We start from the raw sequence: 27110 nt of genomic DNA, 5'->3' as shown, positions 1-27110 counted from the left end.
GAGGAAGCTTCTGTCAATGAGGTAGTTGCTCTTGAAAGCAGAGGAGAACAGGCAGGTAGGCAGGAAGAAGAAGCGCAAGATGTTAGCAGATCAGGTAAGGACATGTCTAAATGTATGTGTAGGTCTCCACTGAGGGTCTGTCTTGCTCGGGAACATAAGATGTTTACTTGGACGTCTTTTTCTTTTCCTAACTCCTTTTATAATAGTTTTTCTCCTCTTAATTTGCAGGTCTGTCTCTCCTCATCATCTCTTTCTCTTCCCTCTCGCTCATCACAAACTCTAATTTGGATGACGAACCTTACTCTTAGTGTCTCAAAATTCATCATTTATCAGCATAACCATCAACTGATGCCTAAGAAAACTCCTGTAGTCTAAATATCTCAAATAATTTTGTCAGTATATGCTGTTTAATTCAGATTTAACTGCACATACATGCTTCTCTCTGCACCATAACAAACACTGGTGCACAAAACTGAACTTTTACCTATTTATCGCATCCTCGGCTTTTGTTTCTAGCAGTCAGGGAATGTTTGGGAGCTTTCTGAGGCTTTCTATGGCACATTCTGCACTACACTGCTGGACAGCAGCCAAATGTCTCCACTCATGTTTTCAGCAGAATACCTTCTTCTTCCCTGATGGCTTGTCTTTCCTTGAAAATTGCTGGCTGCTAAGGACCCTGTCATTATTAAGATTAGAAGAAGAAACCGTTGCTGTGAGTGGATATAACAGACATTCCCAGCTGTGGAGTAAGACCACTTGTTATGTGACACATCACATTCCCTCACAGCTGTGTGTTGTGTGTTCAGCCTGAAAGCACATGCTATGTTTTTGCCAGCTGGTATATGTAGAATCTTAAGTCTTAATAGCTTCACTGTATCAAAAAATGGATATATGTAATCTTCTAATTCATGATGTGTGTAGCGTTTTTTCAAATGTTTGGAAAACTCCTTCGATATGTGATTTATTTTAATATACATAAGGTATCTGATGGGCTGGTGCTCTATCGTACTGCAAAACTATTTGAGTTCATAACAAGTTTACTCACAAAAATGGGCAAAATCTAAGCAGCAGAGGCTGAGATATCCTGATGTGTACTCCCCAATATAGGTCAACTGGACTATATTTCCCATACTGCAGCTCAACATTTAATACAAGTCTGTAGTTTCAAAGCTGAGATAACCCTGATGACATCAAACTATGTACATTTTGCAAACACTATGTTTAGAAGTGTTCCTAATGCTGAATTTAGGAGCAGTAAACTACATATTTGCTCTGTTCAGTTCATACACTCAGAGGTTTAGGCTCCTGCAGTCTTAATTGCTGGCTAATGTTTGCTCAGGTTAATTAATCATAGACAGATTTTGCTGCATAACTGACTTTACTGATGTTTGCTTACTTTCTGATGCTTTTCTGATGCTTTTCTTTTACTGTAACTGTGTATTTTAGCATTTACCACTCGCCAGTATTTGCCACTTTTGACTGTTCACCAAATGCTGAATATTGCTTTAAGGCCAGAAAGTTCATCAGCATGCACTTGTGCAAAGCTTTGTGACTTAGTATCTACTTAAATGGTTGGTTGGCTAAATAACGTAGCTGTCAAGCTAACTATTAACACAGTAGCCAGCTGGGAATGTCGGCTGCAGCCGGACTAAATAGCTGTGCATTGGCTTTCTATCTTGCAACTATTTAGCTTGATAACTGTGTTAGCATGTTTCCACTGTTGTAACACAGTTTATAGGTTATGATAGATTGATAGCTATGACAGGTCTGACCAGTGTGCAAAATATGGGGAGACTGGTGGGGTGTTAGACCCCTAATTTACATCTAGGACATTAGCTATTAATTTGTAAATCATACCATAGACAAGCAAATATGACTTACTGAAAACATGGAGGGTGCTTCTGCCTGTACAATCTGCATTTCTAACTGCACTTTTTCATATATTTATCTCATTATTAAATTTATTTATCTCATTGTCTTTCAGCATATAGGATTAAAAACTGTTTGTGTTAATGTGCAGATGCTGTTTTTTTGAAGTACCCCTCCCATGTGGAGTACCCCTTTAAGAGGATGTGAAACAGCTGGGGAGAGTGGTACCATGCCACGCAACACTGATGTTTTGTTTAAACTGGGATTACGGAGTGTATATTGTATTACCACAAGCCTATGGGAATGTAAATCCAGTTTGTCATTAGGCCAGTGGTCTCTGACACTCAGCAGATACTCAGCTTCCTCCTGAATGACAAAACACTTCACTCCTGACATGTGAGGTTAATTCAAAATGAGGTTGGTGGTCTCTGCCCGTTTGTTAGGATCTAAATCCACAGTACCCGACATGACAGGAAATAGGACAGCTTCTGTGGATGCATCGTGTTGACATTATATCGTACAGCGACTGTAACATGAAGCTCTGCCAAAACAGGAAAAGAATCAACTACAAACAGTGTCAGGACCCTCAGAGTGCTCCAGGCAGCTTAACCTTAGGACCTTTCCCAGCACTCCCACCTTGCATCTGCAGCCTCCCCACTGGGACTCACACCAGTCAAATCTTTAACAGGACAGATCACTGAGGCCTTTGTGCCTTAACATTGAGTAAACAACAGTGACATGCTGCTTCTGAGTGTGGCACAGTGCTGAACAAGGTGTTATCTGCTAAAATTTGATCTTCTCTCACCTCTGGCATGCAGTTGGACTTTGGTTTGCTCTCAGTACTCACAAAGCTGTATGCTATGGGACATGTATGTGCTCGTGCAGAGTAGAGGGGAGGATGCTGCTTATTTTTTCTTGATCAGACTGACTGTCTTTAAAATTGACTTTCATTGTGACACAGATGAAAACACACTCTATAGTAATAATAAAGGTTTAAAGGTTTTGCATGGGGTTGAGGTTAGAACTCTCTGCAGGCCAGTCAGGTTCCTCCACACCCAACTGGGAAAAGCATTGTCATGTTGAAAGATTTGTCAGTACATACACTGACAACTGTAGCTAAGACTCTATGCTTCTCATCCTTCTTAGCAGTGCAAAGAAAATGTGTTTTTTTTTAAAAAAAAAAAAAAAAAAAAAAAAGCTGCACTAATCAATATCTTAGTCACCATGCATCAAATACCTATGCAAAATGTGAAAGAGGGCACCCACAGAGAACAGTCCTCCCATGTCTGTGGCACTTTTTAGCCTCTTTAAACTCATCAGCATTGTGTCCAGCAGCTATTTGCTATTTTCAGTAATAAAAGCTTTGATAAATCCACTGATTCACCGTACACAATTTATTCTATTGCTGATATTAGTTATTGTTGTCAAACAGTGTTCCTCCAAAATGTCCCCTTTTCACGTTAATTAACAGCCTTGCTTTCAGCTGTACCAGCCTTTTAAAATACATAATCCTGCAATTTTAGTTAAAACATGACTGTCACCAAAATGAGACAAAGAGTTTTCTTAGCAGTGCATTGACAGCACTCCCAACAGGGTCTGAGGTGGGGGTAAAGGGGATTTTTGACCATTTGGAATCCTGTTTTGCACTCAGCCACTTGAACATGAGCTTTCCAGCTCCCTCAACACAAGCATTGTTCATGGGGACAAGCTCTAACATGTTCCCCAATGCAGAGGCTGATTAGAAGGTGCTTTTCTGTCCAAGGTGCTTTCTGTGTGAGGTCTCTGGAGAGAGGGTAGGTGTCCCAGAGAAGGGCTGAAGGAATGTGGCAGGATGACATCTAAAGCCTGTTTTTCAAATACAAAACACCTCCACTGCACCTTCTCAGTTGGGTCTAGAGTGAGGTGAGACAAAACTTTATTGATCCCTGAGGAGAAACTGCACTGTAAAGAAAAAAAAAAAAAAAGTCTGGCAGCAAAAGTTGCCAAACACTTACTGTCAAATTAGAGTAGCTTTAGCTGGAGGAACATCTCACAATGAATTAGGCTAACTGGCAACAGTAACATGAGCATCCCAGAGAGGCTGAGTCTTTCTGAAATAAAGGTGGGGAGGGGTTCACCTGCAGTCACAGACTGCACTGACAAATAGTACAACAAGAATCCTGTTTCTTAACTTAAAACTGCAAAGAATTTAGGGATTTCATGCTCTGCGGTTGTTACCTAGAAAAGTACAAACAGGCTATTCAGCTTAGTAAAAACTGTCAAGTCCTTTCAAGTCACAAGCCTCCAGTCAGTGACAAGTCTCAAATCATGAATACCAAGTCAAAGTCAAGTCTTTAATCAATGGTTGCAAGTCCTTAAATTTGCATCGTGAGTCCTCCACCTCTGACAAAATGTACTGAACTTTCCTTGGCCATCGACAAAACAACAGGAGCTAAATTCTTTCCAGTAAGAAATATACACATTCATACAAAATCAGTATAATATACAGATGTGAACCTGCATGCCAAAAAAGCTTCAAGTTCATATAGCAGATTGAAAGTTACCCACTTCCTGTCTCGGTTTCAACGATGCCTCTGCAACTAATCTCACCGAGCCTTGACCTGAGAATACAAAAACAGATAATGTCTATTATCCTCTTAAAATTGGCTGCACACCAACAGGTGGAAACGCTGTTGCCTGTGCTGTTTTCAATGTACACACAATGGCAACTTTTCCTCTACCCTCACAGCAGCAGCAGCGAGGAGCCATGAGGTGGCTGTTTGCCGCTTGAACTGGAATTGTGCATGATCAACCTTTGGCTTTTTTAGTGCAGGGACAGTAAGGGGTTAACAAGGGCTGAAATTAAGGTTGGGGCCATAAGCTGTAAAACCAATTGTCAAACTGACTGTTAACCAGTGTAGGGATGTTTAATGTGGTGTAATGTAGTCGTCTCTATGTTTGGATTCAGTTAAAACACTAAGCGCAGTATTTTGCACAACTGATGAGAAACTTCTCAAGGCGAGACTACTAGTCTGTTATCATTAGATATACTGCAGACACACAGCAGCTGACAGAAAGAGGAGGTCACATTCATCAGAGAAATATTAGCCGTTTCTGGGTGAATAAATGCTAATGTTGCTTATAAAAGGGAAGTTAAAACATGAACGGCAACCATTTAATGCATACTGCTCATAGAAACTGAGCACAATTAGCTGATAATTAGCCTGATTAGCCACCGTCAGCAATCAATAACAACACACATTATTAGACTGTAGCTAAATCATTAATCAAACCAAGTACTAACCACAGTCAATGCATGTCTGAAAACCTTGTCATACTTCAGCAGTTACTGAGGGGTTGGTGGTGACAAAATGTTAAAAAAAAAAAAAAACTACACTGAATATTGGAATTCAAAAGAAGCTCCCTGTGCTGTCACCTGCAAAAGCAGATTACTCTAGAAACACAAGATAGAGGGTGTCTCAGTTCATCAGTATAATCCATAAACTGTTACCCACTGACATGATGTTAACACCAGTTAAGGCCGGTGGGTTTCTATCAGACCCCAGAAAGCAGCTGCAGACAGGGTTGCCCTTTGTCACCTCTGCACTCTGCTATCAGAACCAACTAGCCCAGCTTATTAGAGATGACAGTAATATAAAGGGGTTAACAATAAATGGAGAATCACATAAAATATCATTGTACGCAGATGTAACAACAAAGCCACGCTGCAGATGGTAGAAAATATCGGGGTATTCAAACGTCTGCATCACTAAAATCACTGAAAAACAGCAAAACATGTAAAATAACAGTCAATTGCTCAAAAATAACTTTTTTTTTTTTTTACAGTGTAGGTACAAAGAATGAAAACAAGCTATAATTGAAAAAGAAGGGGAGCAATTTAAGACCCCCTTAGGTTATGTTAAAGGAAGCTTTAAAGATGTTTCAGAGAATGTTTGTCCCCTCCTGCTTTTAATAAGTATGGTAACTCCAGCAGAGATTGAAAGTCTTGTATAGTGGAAGGGCCCATGCTGAGGGTGACTATATACAGGTCAAAGGTCACTGAGAAACATCATGGCATTACAAGACGTGCTGTTTAGCCTCAGGGAAAGGCCAACATTTGCTTGTAATGAACATATTTCCTGGCAACTTGAGCACAGATTAAGTCCCAAAGTCTACGAACAGAGAGCTGAAACCTGCCTGAAGCCGGTTTAAAACACTGATTATTGCTCTTCTCTGTCATATAATTACAAAAACAATGAACAGCAACTGTTCTTTCCAGTTGTTGTCAGAAATCAGCAGTGTTGCTGCATTCCTTTATTTGAGGGTGTGTTTATATTGATGTTCGCTCATGCTTCAGCTTGCAGACCCAGTAGGTCTGTCTAATTATATTGTTTCATGTGGTATCGGCTGCTTCCTGACAGGTATGAAACTGTGAAGTTATGATTGAGAGTTGATGATGGAAGCTACTCCTGTTACAGAGCAAAGTATTTAAGATTAAAACTTGTATTATGTGCAACACCACTAGAGTGATGTAGTTATTGTTTTGCAGAGGGTGAGATGAGTTATCAGTTTCATGTCTGTGTCAAGTACAGAGCTGGAGTCAGGACACGGTTAGCCTAGCTTAGCATAAAGACCGGAAGGAGGTGGAAGCAGCTAGCCTGGGTCTGTCCAAACTTCAAACATATGATTACCAACACCTCTACAGCTCACTCATTTTATCAAACAGTCATTCAAATTTAGAAAATGTAGAAAATGACACACAGCGTGTTAATTAGTAGCCTGTAGAGATGATGGTGGATGTGTGCTTTTGTGGATGATGATGTGACTTTTTTAAGAAAAGCATAAGCCTGATGTCTGTTATGTAATTTAGAGGGTTTTGGTGCATTAAGGAATCATGCATTTATTGTATTACTGATAATATGTTTTATATTATACTTCTCTTTTCAGGTTATATTACAAGAATTTGATGACAGAGAGTAGTAAAAATATAATTGCAGTATATAAGAAATGCCACAATCTGAAACCGTTTTCATTCCTCTTACAGCTCGTGATGGATCGTGTGAGCTGGTAAAGCACATGCTCTAATTTCAACACGCAACCAGAGGAAGATGCTGCTTCCTCTAAAGAGACAGACATCCCTTGGATCACTAAAATCTCCTACTGAAGTGTGTTTCTGAAAGCGAGCCTCCTTTGGTTTGGAGCCACTCCTTGAGGACCCTGTAGGACGTTGGCTTGTGACTGACAGTGATGAGTTCACAGGGTCAAACAGCGACCTGGACTTTGCTTCCAGTGCTTCTGCTGGGAATGACCTGCTTATCACACAGTTCCCTTGTGAAAGTAAACAAGGGTTTAAAGGTGAAACGGGGGCAGGCAGCCTACCTGCAGGAGGGTGACCTGCAGTTCCACATTCCCCCTCACAAGGATGCATGCAAGGTGGAAGTGGTGTTAAATGAGCCCATAACTCAACGAGTGGGGAAACTCATGCCTCAGGTAATGGAAAAATCTTCCTCTTATGAAAACCCCCGGTGTGCTCCAGGCAAGTGACCATGTGCCATGTTGTACGGTCTAAAGGCATGCATTATGCTCCCATAGCTTATATAATATATAATTAGTGTTGTTGTAATGATGACAAAAACTCAGTGCTGGTTTATTGGTCTTTTGAGTTATTTTTCACCACTGTTGCAGATTTATTTTATGTTTAATGCAAGTGGCCCCCCAAGATCCCACAGCTGAATGCCTCGGTGCATGAAGTATGAATTTTGGCAATATAAAAGCAAATAAAATCTGTCAAAAATAAATTAAATTGGCATAAGGAGACTAAGATTTAAAAGATTTAAGGAAAAATAATAATAGAAAATAGAAAAAATTACTGGAGTGAATGGACGGCCCTGTCTCTTATGTACAACATGCATTTATAGAATATCAGTTTTTTTTAGTCTATGTTTCATCCTATATGTTACTAGACTGTAATTTTAGTTAAATATTGAAAAAACACATCTTATGTCATGCTTCAAATAAGCAAGTTTTTCAATATTTAACCGAAGCCATGATCTTTTCCTAATTTAAATCAAGTGCTTTGAGCTGCCTTTGTCCTTCATCTTACACACATCTGGCTTGCAGATACAGTATACTTCCATTTCTTAAGCAGCCTAGTCTTCAGTCAAGAAAAGAGAGGTATTCTGGGGGAATAGAAGGTGTACGGACCTTTCTATACTTCTTCCTTTGTTTTCCAGGTAGCCAGGGTGTCTCCTCTCTAATGAGTCTGTGCTGACAGATACAGCCATCCGTTTAATGTCAAGGATGAGTGATTTTTCATGCTAAAATTAAAAACAAAAAGTTCAGGATTAAAGTTTGGGCTCTCATTTTGTCATTAGTAGATTCACACATCATTTATTTATGAGTAGTTTGAGTTTAGCTCAGTATGAGCTGGTGACATTCAAACAATTTACACTTTACAATTCATTTTATTTTTATTGTTTTCTGACGTTCCCTGTGCCCAATCACCAAGCCCTTCCTGCAACATCAACTTACAGCATGCATGTGATAAGGATTTAATGGTTAGTGATTGGTCATATTTAGATCCAGGCTTAATAAGAAAGAGTTCATTTAGTAAATGGTCAGTATGGAGATTCACAGATCTAGAATGCCGGAGTGATTTGAGACTGGTTATGAGTTATTTAATAGATAGATAGATAGATAGATAGATAGATAGATAGATAGATACTTTATTGATCCGCAAGGGAAATTCACAACAAGGGAAATTCACATAGTATTCAACAATAGTATGTTCAGAAGTCAGTTATCCAACACGTCCTCCCTCAACGTATTCTTTGTGTTTGATAATTAAGATTTCTCTCTTTGCTTGTTCAGGTGTTTGATTGCCATTACCTGGCTGATGAGGTAAAGTATGTCCATAACGGCTGCCCATTGTTAAAGGAGGACACTGTCAAGCTTCGACTGTACAGGTACAACAACTGGATAACCTTAAAATAGGAAAGGCATTTATTTACTTCCTTTGCTGTCCTTCTTGATGTGGCAGCATGAAATGAATGAGCATCTTGTGTTTTTTGACCAGGTTCACAGAGACAGAGACATACATGGAGGTTTTTTCTCTCCATGTGGATGTTATAGAACCTGAATGCAGCATCATAAAACTGGGGCCCAAATCCCTGGAGGTTCCTGAATTCTATGGGCTCTCTGATGCTGTGGATGGCAATGTGGTGTCCTTCCACTATGAGAAGAGGTCCAACCTGGAGTGTAGCATCCATCTGAGCAGCCATGACACCCACCTGCCAGCCCACGGACAACTGGTCACCGGAGAGCCAGAGAAAGCTACAAAGAGAGGGGATGAGCCAGAGAGCTTCATCCACCTACGGCAGCAGCTAGGTAACCTTAAACTGCATGGCTCACAGCTGATGAGGGCACATTTCCCATGCCTAGCTTTTCAATAAGTGAACAGGAAAAAATCTACCAATGCAAGAAAACTCTAATTTGACCCAGGAATACAAGCTGCAGTGTCCCTGCAACATCCTTGAATAGCTGGCAAGCAATCCTTTGGTTCGATTTAGGTTATGCTTCACAGTTCACATTTTCAAACGGTGTGCTTCATATTTACCAGAGAGAAGGATTTGAGCATATGAGGAAGAAGCCCTGAGTTGGCAAATGCAGTGGTAACTAATGCAAGTTTGACTGGACTTGCTAGAGTGTGAACATCCCCCAAACAAACGAAGAGCAGGACTGAGCTGCTGTCATTACTCTGAATTCTGATATAGCTGCAACTTGGCTCACAGATTGACATACCCTCAAACAGCACCTGTCACGGTCCTGAACAGGTATTTTTCTAATGTATTCTGTAACAAAATGATGTGGAAAGCTAATAACAAGCCCATTGCCCCAGTTAGCCACACATGCTACTATTTGCAGCTTTAAGGCATAATCTGTACTGGTCAGATTCATTGCTGCCTGCCACTGTTTACTTTTTCATGCTACTTACAGAGGCAGCAAATTGTTGCTCTATATATTGTGGCTTTAAGAGTCAAAGACTTTTGAAGAGATTTCTACAACAAATCCCTTTATCAGTAGGTTTAGAATGTTTGTAATTAATGATATCATGTTTGCCACAGCCAAAGCTTGCAGTTTAGCCGATTAATTCAACTTTCTGGGTTGATATAAAAATTCAGTGGCCTTGAGTGACATGACACATTAACTTCATTTAATCAGGTTGTGCCATTGAGCTCAAGAAAGCAGGAACAAAAAAGTAGAAAATCTCTCACATATCTCAGTGCCACATAGATCAAACAACAATACAAAAGTGATGTGAAATTTGTGTAATTTCCATATGGTTGTGTAATTATTCAGATAATAAAGCTCGAGCCATGTGTAAATCTGAAGACTGTCTGAAGGGTCTGAAGCTTGTAAAGTTCACCAAAATTCCCTGTGATGACTTCCTGATGATGGGGTTGAGGTATCAGCACATAGACCCTCCATCTCCAAATGTAGATTACATCGCAATCAGACTGGACCTCAAGGACTCCAGGAGTGGCAGCATATATCAGGTAATTCGGCTGTTTCAGTGCTAGCAATTTGTTCCTCACTGCCTGTACCAGCACTATGATTTTATATGAGTATTTGCTTTAAGTACTAAATAGGTTTATTGTGATATATTGGGCCACTATTGGCCTTCTTAAAGAATCATAACTAATTAAACTTAATTTTAAGTGCTGGTCATTGTGTTTTCTTTGCATAGTCAGAACAGGCCTGGATTCCAGTGCAGATAGTCGGTGCAATGCCCAACCAGCCACCCAAACCGTCCTTCATGTCCATGTTCATCCTGGAAGTGGACCAGTTCATCCTCACTCCACTCTCCACTGCTACTCTGGATGCTGAAGATGAAGAATCCCACAAACAGCTTTTGGTTTTCAACATCACTAAGCCTCCCGTGGATGGCTTCATCACCCATCTATCTGATCACACTCGCCCAATCTCCTCCTTTACATGGCTCGATCTCAATGACATGCTCATTGGGTATCAACCGCCGAACTCCTCACATACACAACGCCGGAATTATGAGGTAGCACCCTTTCCTATACTTTCTGCAGTTTGTAAAACAATTAGTTTGGTGTTGTCAATGGTTTCTGAAAATCTTTGTAATCTTTCCATACAGGTGGAATTTGAGGTTCATGATTTTTTCTTTGAGAAGAGCCCATCAGTGACTGTTCATATATCTGTAAGGAATGCAGACACGAATGCACCAAGAGTGTCTTGGAACATGGGTATGCTACCAGTGCCACACTGCTCACTGCACAAAGCCTTTTCAAATGCATGGGAGTAATTAAGTTGTTTATTCGTTAACTTTAAAATTGAAATTTATTTTAGCAATCATCACTTGTAATGACATACATAGGTACTTATCAGCCAACTTAGCATCTCCATGGAGCTTTTAAGCCTCTTTTAACTAATTGTTGTCTTATACTATCTGCTTCAGTCTCACTGCTCTCATCAACCTCATTTTGCATAGGCATGGCAAATCATCTCCATGTAAAGGAAAGTCCACTGCCTCCAGAACAGTCTATAATTTCTCTGAACACAGAAAGCTGGACGCCACAGCATTAGTGCTTTTAACTCTGTGGCATGCTATCCTGCAGAATGAGAGTCAGCATGTACATTATACTTAAGTTCCTCTATGAACAACTCATCTTACAGGTCTTAGTCTGTTAGAGGGTCAGTCCCGGCCAATAACGTGGGAGCAGCTCCAGATTGTGGACAACGACAACCTGAATGCTGTTCGAATCATCACTGTGGACGGCCTGCAGCATGGACGGCTCACTGTCAGAGGTACTGATACACAACTGCCAGTGGACACAGACAAAATTACATATGTGCTTACCTGTAGAAAAAATTTAAAGCTTGTACAAATCTTTTCAAAGTCAAAGTACAATTTGTCTGGCTACACAGCAAATAAGTTAATCTGTGAGCTGGTTTGAGGTTCATTTAGGTTACTAATCATTCGACAACACAGGGTTGTACAACGAAATCCAAGTTATAAGCTATTCCCTTATGTTCCACACAAAACAGAAAACTGTTGTGGACTATGGTGCATCAGGCATGGTACCTTGGGCTGTTCCAGAATCAAACCTCAAGACAACATAGACTAAGGCTGAATGATGTCTTGGTGGAATTAATGTTTCACTCTAATGGTCCAGTCATCCAGATGTTTAAAGTCAACCAAAGATACACATTGAGTTACACTGTGGGGAACTTGTGCAATTTCCTGCAACTGACCAAAAGCAAACCATACCAGTTTTGACCTGTGAAGGAATAGAATACCACTGGAAATCATTATAGATGTGTTGCACCATCCCTGTTTGTATTAACATGCTGTGTCAGAATATAAACTGCTCAACAAAAAAATTTTTGACAGTTATGAGTCAGGAGTTGATTGTACAAATTCATGGTTTCAATAAACCATTAACTATTGTCGTCCTGTTCATGACCAAGCTAGTTTGACGACTGACAGCTCGCAAGGCAGTTAGCTTTGACAGCTGTTGTGATTGACTACAGCTAGCATGTTCCTGGGTGACTTGTGATTCATCAGACAACTGGCCCTGCAAGGTGTTACACATGGATGAGTTTTGCTGTGCCACTTGTGGTTCACAACCTTTTGGCTTGTGGTGTTTTAAAGTCAAGCGATGTCTATGACCCTTGGTCACAGGTTGCATGATATGTCAGTGGGTGGTGAATAGTTCAAGGAATGATGTTCACATTACACATTGTTTCATGTGAATAGTTTTGAGAGGCATACAGAATAAAAACTATCCAGTGCTTCAAAAAATATTGGATTTATTATAAAAAATAAATAGAATTTATGAAACATAAGTATTTTTTCATTTCCAATTTTCTTAATCATCTTACTGCCCCTCTGTTTTAGCTGGTGGCTTCTTTTGGGGTTCCAACCCCATCTTAACAAACTATCTTAGCACCACTGCAAGGATTGGCAGATATAGCTGGACCAGATTTGGAGTAAAATGCCCTAAACTTACTTAAGCTTTACTGTGCACAACAGGAAAAAGCCACCTTTCTTCTGTAATAAACAGGGTTTACACTTTCACAAAATGTGTTCTTAATTTGGAGAACATTTCTATACCACTGATGTGAGGCACAGACTACCATCATCTCCAACAAAGGTACCACATTTACTTCAATCAGTCATTAACATTATTGATATTAACACGTTATTTAATTGTTTCATGTAAAATCCAGGTGGAAAGGGCTTCATATTCACTGTCAATGACATCAAAGCAGGCGTGGTTCGCTATCATCACGACGACAGTGACTCCACCAAAGACTTCATAATATTCCGCATCGCTGACAGCAACCATCAGACCCGACACAAGTTCCCCATCAAGATCCTGCCAAAGGATGACACTCCTCCATTCCTCATTACTAACATGCTGCTGGAGGTGTCTGAGGGCCAGATGGCTTTACTGAGAGGCTCAACCCTCCAGGCATCAGACATGGACTCCAGCGATGACTACATCCTCTTTAACATCACCCACCCTCCGCAGGCAGGAGAGGTCATGAAAATTCCAGGACCAGGGCTCACAGGTTAGAAGAATGGACTTTTTTATTTTACCCTACACGGAGTTTACAGGTTTATTTTTAACCATATCTGTCACATTTCTTTTGGTTTTAATCCAGGTTATCCTGTCAGCCACTTTCTGCAGAAAGACCTGTCTCAGTCCATGATTTACTATCGACACCTAGGAAATGAGGTGTTTGATGACTCCTTTGAGGTGGTACTGTCGGATTTTCATGACCCCCCCAACCTTTCAGAGTCTCAAGTGGGTAAAAGCAACACATCTCTAAGATACTATTATTTAGTCAGTTCATTAAGGATAGGATGAGAGAACACCATTTCAGTTCATGCCGAAGCTTCACTGTAGGTTTACAATAATTCACCTACAGTGAGGTCTACCTTTGCAGTATGACTGCATTGTGAAATTGGTCAGTGTCTTTTTGGTTATTAACTGGAAGCTCTCTATGTGAACTAATTTCAGTTCCATAATTTTAATTTCCTTCACTATAATCTTATTTCTAATTATCTTAGATGGATTCCTATTACCTACATACTGTTTCATTTCAGCTAGCTAAAAGAAAACTTTCTTCACAGAACTGTACTCTGTATCTGATTCAGTGGTCAGCTATAATGCTGTCTCTGTGGTGTAGGTGGTGATGGTGCACATAGAGCCTGTTCCAGACCAACCTCCTAAAGAGGTTCCTGGTTCCAGCCGGTGTCTTGTGATCAAAGAAACAGAAGTGGTCCACATAACACGGCAACAGCTTTACTTTGTGGACCAGGAGTCCCCAGACAGTGAGCTTACATATACGGTTACCACTCCACCTTTCTACACTGGTCCTCACAGGTTAGTATGTCCTCACCTTCAGAGAACACACAGGACAACAAACAATGGAAAAGCATTCTGAATTATGTGTCATTGTTCTCATGAGCAGCAGTCCAGATGCAGGGAGGTTGTTCTTGGTCGATAGCATACCCAAATTCACCAAAGACTCCAGTGCGCCAGTGCTGAGGCTTTTCACGCAGGTAATTCTTTTAGGTTTTTATTCAGGAGGACATGATAGGTACATGCAATGAGGCACACTTATCAACAATATATCCTTTTTTTTTTTTTGTTTCCAGCATGCAGTGAACTTCATGAAAGTAGCCTACATGCCTCCAATCATGGACATCGGCCCTTACCCCCAGCATATCCAGTTAATTCTCTCAGTAACCAACCACCTGGGCAAAACAGTCACTGGGATCTGCTTTAACATCACTGTGGTGCCTGTGGACAACCAGCCACCACAGGTGGAAAAGAAAAGTCAAAATCATTCTTATTTCAGTTCCTGCAAGTGGATATGTGGATATACTGAGGAACTGTGTCTACGTTCTGTTTCAGGTTATTACCAACCCTCTGACTGTAGAGGAGGGAGGGGAGTGCTGGCTCGGCCCTGACCACTTGTTGCTGTCAGATGTGGACTCCATGGAAGAAGCCCTGCAGGTGCAGCTTCAGAGGGAACCACAGCATGGAGCTCTGCAGCTAGGCGGCCTCTCACTAAAACCAGGCCATGTTTTCACTGTGCAAGACCTGAAAAGCTTTAAAGTTAGGTCAGATATCTTGCTTCATTCGTTTCCTCGGTTCATGTGGGATTTAGGCCTAAATTATATTCTTTGAATACGAATGAAGAAAAATAATCAGATATCAAATCTCTTTAGAACAGATTCTTTTCATTTTAAAATTTGCATGTTAAACAATATGAGACTGTTTATTTCATCACTCAGGTACAATCATGACAGCTCAGAAACTGTAGAGGACAACATTGAATTCACAGCAACAGATGGCACCAATTCGGTCACTTTCGTCCTACAAGTGAAGGTAATTGCTTTCATTTGAGGAAATAATTGGGATTCCTTTAGGAATTGTTTTACTAATGCCTTGCATGTCATCCGCAGGTGATGCCCATCAATGACGAGGTCCCTGTGTTGGCTGCTAATTTGAAACCAGTTCTCAGCTGTGCAGAGGGACAGGAAACAGTCATCACAGCAGAGTTTATCTACGCTACTGATGCAGACAGCGACAACAGCAGCCTGGCTTTCCTCATCGCCCGCCAGCCGTATCATGGCGTGGTGCTCCGAGACGGTGTCATCGTCGATCGCTTCATACAGGCAGACATCACAGCAGGGATCATCACCTACAAACACACGGGTGGGCAGCAAAGAGAGAAAAGCCTGCTGTTGATGCATGACAAAGATAATCTTTCAAATGGCATTCGCAAAGGCATTCCCAGTGTTGCACTCAGGTGTTTCTCTAAAAGTTCTTTATCTGATTGTGGTTTTAGGACTGGAGATTGGACTTACTCCTCGCCATGACACCATCACCTTTGTTATTTCTGATGGAGAAACAGAAAGCTCTGCTGTATGCTGTAGTGAAGGAAATCCCAGCAGGACCAGAGGCAGGGCTCAGCTGCGGGACAGCCTGCCCGTGTATGACCTCCAGGTCACAGTGTTCCCAGTCGACAGCCAGCCACCTTCCCTTACAACAGGTGGGCCATTTCTGAAGCACTTCAATGGTGTCCGGCCTTGATCTTTAACATGACTTACAAATGAAAAAGTAAACAACACCACATCATGCCAAAGAAAACGTACTGAAACCATTAAAGCCACTACACACCCATGGTCACTTTTGTTGCTTAGAACTCTACTCAGGACTCTGTGTGTCTCTGTGACTACACGACGAGCCTCTTCAATGCAAAAATATTGACATGTCATAGCAGGAAAAACAATCGCCGTTGTTTATTATTTAGATGTCCCAGCTTCAGGGCCCCACTATTATGCATGCTTGCTCACTGGTGTACTGTGACACTGAAATGGAATGAAGCCATTGTTAATGTTATTAATTACATTTCCTGCCATGACAAATTGAAATTATTGCCAGGAAAAAGGTCTGTCAGCACAATAGTTTTAGAAACGACACCACAGACCAAATGACTCTTTACAATGTGTAAAGTGTCAGGGAGATTTTTGGTCTCTTTCAGCTCAATGTTTTGGATAAAAAGCTCAATATACTGGATTTCTCAGAAGTCAATGAAAATGCAAGCTAAAAGAAGAGCAGATATTAGAATCACGTTCACCAGGTGGACACAAACATGTAAGGTGTTTTTTTTTTTGTTTTTTTTTTTTGATGGATGTATAAATAGGAGTCTATTTGCTGTACTGGATGTTAGGTCAGTCTTGATGTTGCCTGTACTTAATAATGTCAGTTTTTTTCCAATTATATCTAATTGAGGACCTAAGCTAATTTAAACAAGGTCAAATGAAGCAAAACCCACTTATTTGAAAATTTGCACTACTTAAGAATTTACAGGTTAAGATTTTATTTGGCCGATAAAACAATATACAAATACTGTGAAACTGACCTGTTTCCAATCATTTTATTCCACAAACGTATTTTAAAGTATGATGTTTTAGCATGATTTATCCTTTCTTGTTTGTAGGAGACATCTTTACAGTAGATGAGGGTGGGACTGCTTCGATAACCGCGTCTCATTTGAAGGCCTCTGATGTGGACACCGTCCTGGACGAGCTGGTGGTCAGTCTGATTTCTCCGCCCCAGTTTGGCTACATTGAAAATGTTCTGCCCAGTCCTGGCTTTGAGAAAAGCAACACAGGCATAAGCATAGGTAAGCATTATGGTAAATATCATTCATCAGATAGGCCAAACCAGAAAATAATTAATGTGTTTTCCTGTCTAACCTCCGTTTTCCAGCCTCCTTTTCATACAAAGACATCACTGATGGTCATGTGAACTACGTACAGTCCAGACACCAGAGGATGGAGCCTACAGCTGATCAGTTCATGCTCTGTGTATCAGATGGCAAACACAGGTCTGCCCACGTCCCCTTCTACATTATTATTAACCCGACAAACGATGAGATCCCAGAGTTTGTGGCTCGCAACATCACAGTAAGTTCTAATGGTCATTTCCACTGCTGACGACTAAATGAGACATTAGCATCAGATTTTGATTGATACAGTCCATTGTTCACTGATGTGCTTCTGTGATGAGGTACGCGAAGGAGAAATGAAGCAGCTGGACTCATCAGTTTTACATGCGATGGATCTGGATGTCCCCAAGAACATCCTGCGCTTCAGCGTGGTCAAAGCCCCGCAGCACGGCAGCATCATCAACCACAGCAGTGAAAAGCCAGTGGACAAGAGACGGGAGGCCGGCGCTCCATCGTCAGTGGTCGACTTTACGATGACAGACCTCACAAATGGTACTTTTTGCATGTCGATGTGGAGTCAGATCACTCTCAGCATTAATGAATGCAAACAGAAGGACTGGCCACGGTATTTTTGGATTTATATATAAATGACTCTCCACATAGATATTTTTCTCTGCATATAAAAGTAGAAATCATTTGTGTAGAAATGTAAAACAGTAACCATCTTTTTGGCTAAAGATAATTTCCTCCAAGTATTTTGTGTGCATTGAAAAACATTTGTGGAGAGAGACATTTACATTTATGAATCCTTTTTGCATTCATGAACACTGAGGCTGATCTGACTCCATATGTTTGTGTTAAAGCCTCATGTTGCTCAAAGGCAAAAAATTTAGGTCATTAGTTATTGATCTGCTGTGGGTTACAGTTTGTCTATACTTTGTTTGTGTATACTGTATAATGTATACTGTACGCTGTGCTGAATATTTTTCCATATTGATAAATATGAGGTTTGCAAAATCTGTCAATATAATCAAATTTATTTTCAAAGCGGCAAACTGCATTTTACACTTTAAATTTACACTTTAATTTCTTTAAAAGTCTCAAACAAAATGTCATCATCACATCATCTTAACAGTTTTGACACTGCATATTATATGGCCTTTTCATATACACACAAGATTTACAGAATTCGCATGTGTGTATCACATGTAATACTAATTAAAACCAGTTAAAGTCTTAAAGATCCAAAAATGTGTATGAAACCTGAAACTAACTAATTAGCAATGTCTGCCCAGATTGTAGAAATTATTTTGTCGTTTGTCTGAATGGTTAGTTTTTATCCATCAACCTCATGTCCACCACTCTGAGTTGATGTAATTCTGTAATGGCAGGAAATAAAACCAAGCATGCAAGCCTTTATAGAATCAAATATAGTCACTGTTTGGTGTTTCAGGAAGTCAAATGAATCTGTAGCGTCATTGGCTTCCAGGTATGGATCTGATGTACATGCACGATGACTCAGAGAACATGGAGGACAGCTTTACCATCCAGCTGACTGATGGCCGGCACCAACTCCACAGACAAGTGATGGTTAAAGTGCTGCCAGTCAATGACGAGGAGCCTCGTGTCATCAGGTTGGGCTAACATTTTCATTACGGCTCCTGTTTATTCATCACATGATTCAATGTGGAGAAGAAAAGTCAACCTTGTCTTCTGTCCTTCAGGAACAACGGCCTGGAGGTTGAGCCTGGAGAAGCCCGGCTTATATCCAGCGTGACGCTCTTTGCACAGGACAGCGACACTCGTTCCTCAGAGGTCATGTACATATTTGAGAGTGTTCCTACCCAAGGACTACTTCAGCTTAAGGTTGGTGCAGTGGCATAGAATTTTAAGGAGATACACAGAGGTACGCTTTGATATTATGTTCCCTGTGAGTCTAGCTGTATTAAGTTATGAGAACACAGTGAATCATCTGTTTGTACTGAACGGATGATTGTTGCCAATGTAAAAGCCTTTATCATTGACCTCAAATGTGAGAAAATGTGAACTAGCAGCAGTTTTGAAGCCACATTACCAGTAGTTTTAATTGGTTACATTTTGTCAGTGAGAAAAAAACTAACAACCATATGAGGCTAAAAGATCAGATACTTTAAACCTGAAATAAGCTAAATTTCTACATTAACAATGGATCAATTATGCGTAATGTGAAAGATGTCACTTGTGACAGCCCACAGAGAATTATCAATGAGCTCTTTTAAGCCTCTTCCAGCTGATGGATTTGTATTTCAGACAGACTACACTCTTATCATCCTTGTTTCCAGTAGCAGCAGGCAGCAGTTTTTAGTGAAAAAGCTCAGTACACTACCTGTCCATCACAAATAGTCTTCCTCCCCATGACAGAAAAACACTGGAGGAGAAAGATTCAGAAAGCTGGCCCCAGAATAGTCAAACGTTTTGGGAAACTTCCCTCGGTTCCAGAGGAATCCCTAGGTTTTTTTTTTAACTTTCAATGAACGTTTCCTCAGCTTGTAGGCATGCATTGGTCTCTGTTAATGTTAATGTGCTATGAAAATCAGTTTACTGTATGTTTGTCAATTTCACTATTTACTATTTTTAGTCCTAATTTCCATTCATTTTGAATACTCTGCTTCATACAACCCTGATTCCAAATGAAAACATACATAAAAAATGTAATCATCGGCAAATTAACTATGTTTTATGAAGTGTTCCTGAGCCCATGTAGTAATGTCCTTCATACAATCATGTGTTCACCAAGTGGTGAACCTCGCTCCATCCTCACTTGTGAACGACTGAGTCTTTCGGGAAAGCCCCTTTCATACCCAATCATGTTACTATCACCTGTTACCAATCAACCTGTTTACCTGAATGTTCCAAACAGGTGTTTTTGGAGTGTTCCACAACTTTCCCAGTCTTTAGCTGCTCCTGTCCCAACTTGCTTGAAACATGTTGCTGCATCAGCTTCAGAATAAGAACATGTTTCCATAAATCAATGCAGTTGATGTGGTCAAGCATTAAATATATTGTCTTTGTGCTGTTTTCAATTGAGTATAAGTCACAAATGATTAGCAGATCATCCCATTCTGCTTTCATTTATGTTTTACACAGCATTCCAGCGTATTTGGAATCAGAGTTGTAGTAAGCTGTCACTGTAAAACATTGGGATGACACTGGGAGGTGCTGTGGTCCTAACTGTGACTGATGCTTGTCTCAGGAAGGTCAGGAATGGGTGACATTGACAGCAGGGAGAAACTGCACCCAGGAGACGGTGGACACGAACCTTCTGCGCTACAAGCACACAGGCCTGCACGGCACTAAAGCACAGGACTTCTTTGTCTTCTACTTGTTGGATGGAAAGAATCAATCACCACCACAGCATTTCCATATCTCTGTCAAAGATCTAGAGAAAGGTACTGCAATTCCTTATTAGACGTAGGTTTGGATCAAATCTTGTCTTCCTCTGATATCCTTTTGATTGCCAGGTCACATCATATTTCCCTGCCCTCCGCCCAGTGTCAGTTCACACTGATGTGGTTCCAGATGTAACGTAGCCTTCAAATGTGTCCTCCACTGTGATTTTCAGGAAATATTGCCATCTTTGTGAAGCCGGTGAACGTCAGCCGTGGGGATCGTGTGGTTCTCACCACAGATGTGCTGTTAGCCACAGACGGCACGGACAAGCCTGAGGAGCTTCTGTATGTCATCACCAACCCTCCTCCTCATGGACACGTAGAGTACATCAAACATCCCGGACTTGCCATCTCCACCTTCAGCCAGATGGACATAGCAGCCAACCTTGTGGCTTACGTGCATGACAACCGTGCCAGCACACCCACAGAAACCTTTCAGTGAGTCTTTAAGTCATTCTGCAGCTTGTTCAAGAACTCTCTTCAGATGAAGTTCACATTCCAGTTATAATTTCCTCACATAACACAGATTCGATATGGTTTTGTGTGTAAGAATTCACATTTTGGTTCAGCCTTGGATCTCATGCTAACTGCGGTACATTACCAATTTGCACATTAAAAAAAAGCAACACTATAACATTCCTCACATTAATGCATGAAAGCAAATACAAATGTCATTTTTTCCGTCATGGTACTGAAACGTGATTCTTAACATTCCTGTGAATTGATTTTGTACAGTGATCATGTTTGTCCAGACAGCCTAACACCCAGTCTCTTGCGTGCTTCTGCAGATTTGTGGTGAGTAATGGCAAGACAAGCCGAAATGGAAGCTTTGAGATTGCAGTGGAAATGGTGGATCGCGTCCTGCCATCCCTGTCCTCCAACAAAGGCCTCTCAGTTCCTCAGGGTTCCTCCATGATCCTGGGTCCTGACTGCCTGGCCATGTCTGACCCCGACACTCCACCCAATGCCCTGACCTTTGTCCTCCTCCAGCCTCCACAGTATGGCAGGCTGCTTTTAGGTGGCACTCCTCTCATTACTGGCTCAAACTTCACCCAGAGAAACATACAGGAGTTGGAGGTAACATATAAACATGATGGGGGGCCATCCCAAATCGACAGATTTGCCTTTACTGCCTCAGACAGCACCAATCGGGGCTTCCTGCTGGACGGGCGGTTACATACAACACCTGAGTTCTTCACAATTCAGGTGGGTGATAATGGGTGTGTTTTGTGTGTTTAGAAGTTGTGTGGTTGTGTCACAATTCTCCCAGAAACCTCGGCTGTTCACAACCTTCCAATATGGCTGACAAAGATTGTATTATGTGCACTGAAAGCTGCAAAGAGGTCTAACTGCACAACTCACACCCAGAGACCCTAGCTCTGTGGGCCAATGGCAAGAGAGTAGGACACCCTGGTTTGATGGCTCATTTCCTTTAGCAGCCTTTTTCTATAAGAAATATGTTTAGTGGGAAATGGGAAATACTAAAATGTAGCACTAGTCATAAAGTTAGCAAAGTGATTAGCCACCATAAACTGCTGGTCATACCAGACCAAGTAAGGCTGTAGCAGCAGAAAGTATTGGTTTGAGCAAGAATGCATTTTATTGATTATGAATTCAACTTTCCATTTGTAGGAGAAAAAATGCATTATTTCTACTTTTAAAACCCACACAGTCTTGCTTTTGGTAGAATAGATATAATTTTATTATATGTCATCTGCCACAGATTATAATGGATATCCACAGGAAGCTGACAACAATAACTTGCCCTGTGTTAATGTCCGCGCTTGAGTTTCGTTTGCTTAGACATGCAATGCCTTCAAAATGAAATTACAAAAATTAGAATAATATGTCTATTTTACGATTTTTCTTCTCCTCGCTCAGGATGAGATGGTACCATAACTTCAGTGACAAACACAGTATCACTTTTATGAACAAACCTTGTATGATTTCAGATCAAGCCTTTGGATAAAGCGCCTCCAGAGATTGTGAAGCTGCTTCCTCTTTGGAAAGCAGAGCTCTTGGGCGATGGACGTCATGGGATCTTTCTGTCATCTCATGAGCTGAAGGCCCAGGACAGTGAGAGCAGAGAAGAAGAGCTGATATTCTGCATCATTCGCCAGCCCTACTTTGGTTATCTAGAAAACATTACAACAGGTCAGGAAATAAATGTTGTTTCCGTATGGATCACAGCTGAGCTTAGAATGAAAAAGTAAGTCTTTCTCTTTGCTCCTACAGGTGGTTTTGTTCCACAGCGCTTCTCTCAGATGGAGCTTAATAAGAGGACTATAGTGTACATCATCAACCCGGAGCGGGAGTCTCTGTCAGACAGTCTGGAGTTCACAGTGTCTGATCCTCTGGGGAACACCGGGCCCTCTCACATGTAAGAAAAACATCAACAGCTCAGATTTTTTTTAATGACATCTTGATTCAACAGTCGACTCTTCACTGCGTTCGACCTCGTCTTCACAGACTTGAATTCAGCTGGTCCACCGTGGAGCTGTCTCAGCCCGAGTACTCCGTCTGTGAGGAGCAGGGGACTGTCTCGCTGGAAATCATCCGAAAAGGAAACTTGGCGGAGTCTTCGTATATCACTGTCGAGGTGTGCGAGTAATTTGTTTTTGACACTTTATGATTTAACTCATCCGTCAGCTGATACTTGGCCTTTTGCTCACTGATTTTCTGACCTGATTCTGTGATCATGTTTCTTTACCGCAGGTAAAGGAGCTGACGGCAGGGGCTGGAAAAGATTTCCTCATAAGCTCTTCTTCCCTCATTCAGTTTGATCCAGGTATATTCTCATTAACAGACAAAACTTGCCTTAAGCTTTATTAAATCACAGGGGCACTTCACTGATTTGACATACACAGACTGCTTTTCTCATCATGGTTAGTCGCACTCAGCCTGTAGATTGTCTTCTGAAGCTTTGAAGGAGCTTTGTCAAGCCATAGATAATTACCCTGATGATGTCATCAGGGTTTGTCAAAGGTGCTAATAATCTGCATTATAGGAAGTGTAGGATCCAGTGTTTTTGGAGAGCTTGACCCACACTAGCAACACTAGTGAGGGAGATTGATTGATATATGTATACTGTAATCAATAGTCATTGGTAGAGTGCTTTTGTGAAGGCTAACTGGAGCATTATGACCACAGAACACCCACCCACACAGACCAGTATCTCAGTTTTAACTCTGACCTTTATTACATAAATGATCAGTGGTAAAAGACCCTCCTCCACTGAGCTTATCTTACCAAAGATAGGGAGGATAGAGAGAGGGGGGTACAGGACCCCCTGGAAGACTGGAATGGTGTGTGACATCAGCATAACATCACATCTGGCACATCGGAAAGACAGTAGTTATCATCTCCATATACAAACCACCTGTTAAATATTCAAAAGTCCACACTCAGGTCATGTGATGACAACTAAACCAAGTGACAGATGAGCAAACTCTATCTGCTGATGTAGGCTGCAAGATGTGGCTAAAGACTGTGTCTGATTATTTTGTCTTTTTTTTTTTACTATCTTGCAAGGCACTGAATTTAATGAAAGTGCGAAATGAAATCTCAGAAGGATCTCTTTAACAAACAGAATTCATTCCAGTAAATTACTGTGTGTGTGCTGCAGGGTAAAAGGTACAAAACAAAGTCACAATAAATGAGACCTGCACCAACTCATGTAAAACGTTGTGATGTTTCTGTGTATATAGGAGTGTCAAAGAGGAGCTGGCAAACTGAGATTGTCCAGGATGACCTTGAGGAGGCTGAGGAGATGTTTGAAGTGCTGCTGGTCTCCCCTGAAGGCACAGTGATCGGCAGCATTAACAAGGCTCAAGTCACCATCAGGCAGTCAGGGAGGAAGGAGGAAGGAGGAGGTAAAAATAAACCCCAGCTGGGTGTTTTTAAGATCTTAAAGGACCCTTTGCAAAGTGGTGTCACTGCACATTATCCCCTCTTACATGGCTACTCACCAAAGAAAAACATTTGACATTAAATGCAGACTTAAAATGATTCGACTGAATGTATTAAAAACTATAAATAGCTGATATTTGCCCAAAGACGCCAACAACTGTTCAAACATAATCCCCGCAGGAGAGTGCCAGCTGGACCACGATCAGGAGGCTCCTGTTCTGGGAGGAAAAGAGATTCGGTCAGACACGTACCCCCAGCATGGGTCCATTCAACTAGAGAAACTGCCCCTTGGCACAGATTCAGTAATCTGGACCCGTGGAGACAGTATCTCCAGGCCTCAAGCACATGTCCCCAAAAAGAAACTCAAAGTTATGGGCAATCCAAAGTCTGTAAGTATCTGTCCATAAAGATCACCTCTGGGTTTGACTTTATCCTAGCTGACGTTTTCCTTTTTTGTTTTTTGTGGCTTTGCTCCAGATTAAAACTCTCTGAATTGCTTCATCTTTCAGATTGCACCTTCATCAGTTTTTCACAATGGCACAGACATAGTTTACACGGTAAGCAGCAGCACCAGCTGATACTAACCCGACTTAACCTTTTTCAGTCACGAAAGTCTTCATTCCTGTGGTCTCTTTAATTCCAGTATCATGGGATCATGCAAATGAAAGTAGAGGATGACACTTCCCCATCAAGGAAGGGCAGAAGGGCAAACATCCGCGTGGTTAGCAGGGGAGCACAGCAGCAGGCATCTGCAGTGCTTACTAAGTCAAAGTCAGATCAAAGAAAGATCCCAAAGCTGCAAAAAACTGCACTGGCTAAAGGACGTGTGAGTACAAACGTTCCTATTTTTGCTTCTTTGCTCACCACTGCGTGAGTAAAGACTCGTTTTATCTTGTCCAGGATCTTCAGCTTTGTAATCAGGGCCAGAAACACTTCTGAAGGGAACATCTCTGGCTCATTTAATATTTCATGGTTGATTATTGTTGATGAACATACTGCATTCCAGTTTAAGCAACACCAAATGAATTCTGTACGGCCCACAGACTACAGCTGATGGCTCAGTACCCAAGCCCTGTGTGCCAGAACTGATTGGACTCCTGCATTTCAACCAGACCACCAATCAGCTCTTTCACTGCAACGGTGTCTCCTGGAAACCCTGGGCACCAACTGATCAGGTATTCCAGCTTCACAGCAGAGGGAGTCTGCTTGTAATAAAGACAAAAACGACCGTACTGTCCTAATGAATAAGTGTATTCATGTAAGTGAATTCGTAAGTGTTGATATAAAGACTAAAAAGTAGTGGATGTAATAAAGAACCTTGCGGAACTCCATATGAAATGTTTATAGGTAACACTTTTGGAGTGAACATTGATTGACCTCTGATGTAATTTCTTAAAGATCAATTTCATGTTTGCCTACAAATGTCATCATATCTCCCATTTCCTCCTGAAACACAGATGGTGAGGGCTCAGCTGTGTCCCCAGGGCTGGACCTTTCATGGCGGCCAGTGTTACACCCTCAGCACCGAGCACAAAGTCACATGGAGCGCAGCTAACAGGGCGTGCAGGGAGAGGTACAGTTCAACATGGAGAGAAGCTGAGTCAGAAAGCATGGACGGTCGTGCTTCTGATTTGTTGTCCGTCACGCATAAATACTGTATAATCTGAATTATGTGCACTGTGAAATATCCTTGTCTTTCTGATTCAGATATAAAGGCACTCTAGCAAGCGTTCTCTCTAAAGTTGACATGGACTGGCTGTGGGACTTCAGCGGAAGGAAACCCTTCTGGATAGGTGGATATATTTTGGTTGCAACATCATTCTGTGGTATTTTGTTGGGTTCTTTTTTTAATTAACATGTCCACTTGGGGGAAAAAAAAAGGATGACTCATGCAATTCAGACTGTCTAAAGTCACGAGGAGGAGAAAAAGGAAAACAACTGGGACAAAGAGAGAAATCTGAAAAATCACTTCACTTCACTTAAAAAGCATTTTACGTGTCAGCTTCTGAGCTGCTGTCCTATATAGAGCTCTGTTAAACATGTAACTAAAGCACATGTGACTTCATCCGTGCAAATTACTGAGCATCAGAGAGTGCAGAAGATGTCCTTTAAGAAAAACTTTGGTCATGTTATCTAACTGAGAACTGCGTTGTGACCACTTGTAGTCTCACAGAACACAGTGACATTACATAAGCCCACCTCACTTATGAATTAAACAAAACAGAAAGTTTGAAAGTATTTAAGGTCTGTACATATTCTCCATCCAGATGTGCATCCACATGCAGTCTCTTCCACGTGAGCTGGCTGACTGATCTGTCTCAGATGTAACTTGTTGGATTGCTTTTTAGGGAATGAGATTTAGATGTATGAAGTCAAACTTCTTTATTCTGACTGACTGATTTTCTCCTTCCGTTTAAGGCCTGAATGACAGAGAGGGCCGAGGACGTTGGGAGTGGGTGGGCGGTGAGCCGGTCAGCTACACCAACTGGAGAAAGACACCCCCTCGGTCCAAAATGAAGGGAAGCAAGAAGTGCGTGCTGGTGTGGAGAAGAGCAAAGTGGCAAATCAGGAACTGCAAGACGAGCAGAGGTCATCACTTTGTGTGTTCAGTAAAAACTTGACATTGATCGGGTACACAGCATC

General features: G+C 41.3%; 1 protein-coding gene across 1 annotated transcript; it reads left to right on the top strand.

The window, feature by feature from the left end:
- Window positions 1-27110, top strand: frem1a (Fras1 related extracellular matrix 1a). Its single transcript, XM_076725536.1, has 37 exons — window positions 1-94; window positions 6893-7338; window positions 8719-8813; window positions 8924-9234; window positions 10207-10403; window positions 10595-10918; window positions 11012-11120; window positions 11551-11682; window positions 13108-13452; window positions 13546-13688; window positions 14074-14270; window positions 14359-14449; window positions 14546-14713; window positions 14805-15013; window positions 15188-15281; window positions 15359-15611; window positions 15745-15948; window positions 16900-17085; window positions 17172-17368; window positions 17472-17682; window positions 18620-18764; window positions 18855-18996; window positions 20363-20558; window positions 20732-20996; window positions 21347-21764; window positions 22511-22712; window positions 22794-22938; window positions 23028-23157; window positions 23274-23346; window positions 24266-24430; window positions 24648-24856; window positions 24977-25024; window positions 25111-25293; window positions 25511-25642; window positions 25925-26040; window positions 26175-26260; window positions 26886-27110. The coding sequence occupies exons 2-37, from the start codon at window positions 7096-7098 to the stop codon at window positions 27086-27088; spliced, it is 6567 nt and encodes a 2188-aa protein (XP_076581651.1). The 5' UTR covers window positions 1-94; window positions 6893-7095; the 3' UTR covers window positions 27089-27110.

The sequence above is a fragment of the Chaetodon auriga genome, chromosome 24 (assembly GCF_051107435.1).
Source record: "Chaetodon auriga isolate fChaAug3 chromosome 24, fChaAug3.hap1, whole genome shotgun sequence".
NCBI lineage: Eukaryota > Metazoa > Chordata > Actinopteri > Chaetodontiformes > Chaetodontidae > Chaetodon > Chaetodon auriga.
The sequence above is the reverse complement of the archived record's forward strand: the minus strand, read 5'-3'. Positions and strand labels throughout refer to the sequence as shown.

Bases quoted from the DNA above. Each gene is read 5' to 3' on its own strand.
- frem1a (XM_076725536.1), top strand. From the start codon at position 7,096: ATGAGTTCACAGGGTCAAACAGCGACCTGGACTTTGCTTCCAGTGCTT. The intron at 11,121-11,550 runs GTATGCTACCAG...CTCATCTTACAG, and splicing joins AAGAGTGTCTTGGAACATGG to GTCTTAGTCTGTTAGAGGGT. The intron at 24,857-24,976 runs GTAAGTATCTGT...TTCATCTTTCAG, and splicing joins TTATGGGCAATCCAAAGTCT to ATTGCACCTTCATCAGTTTT.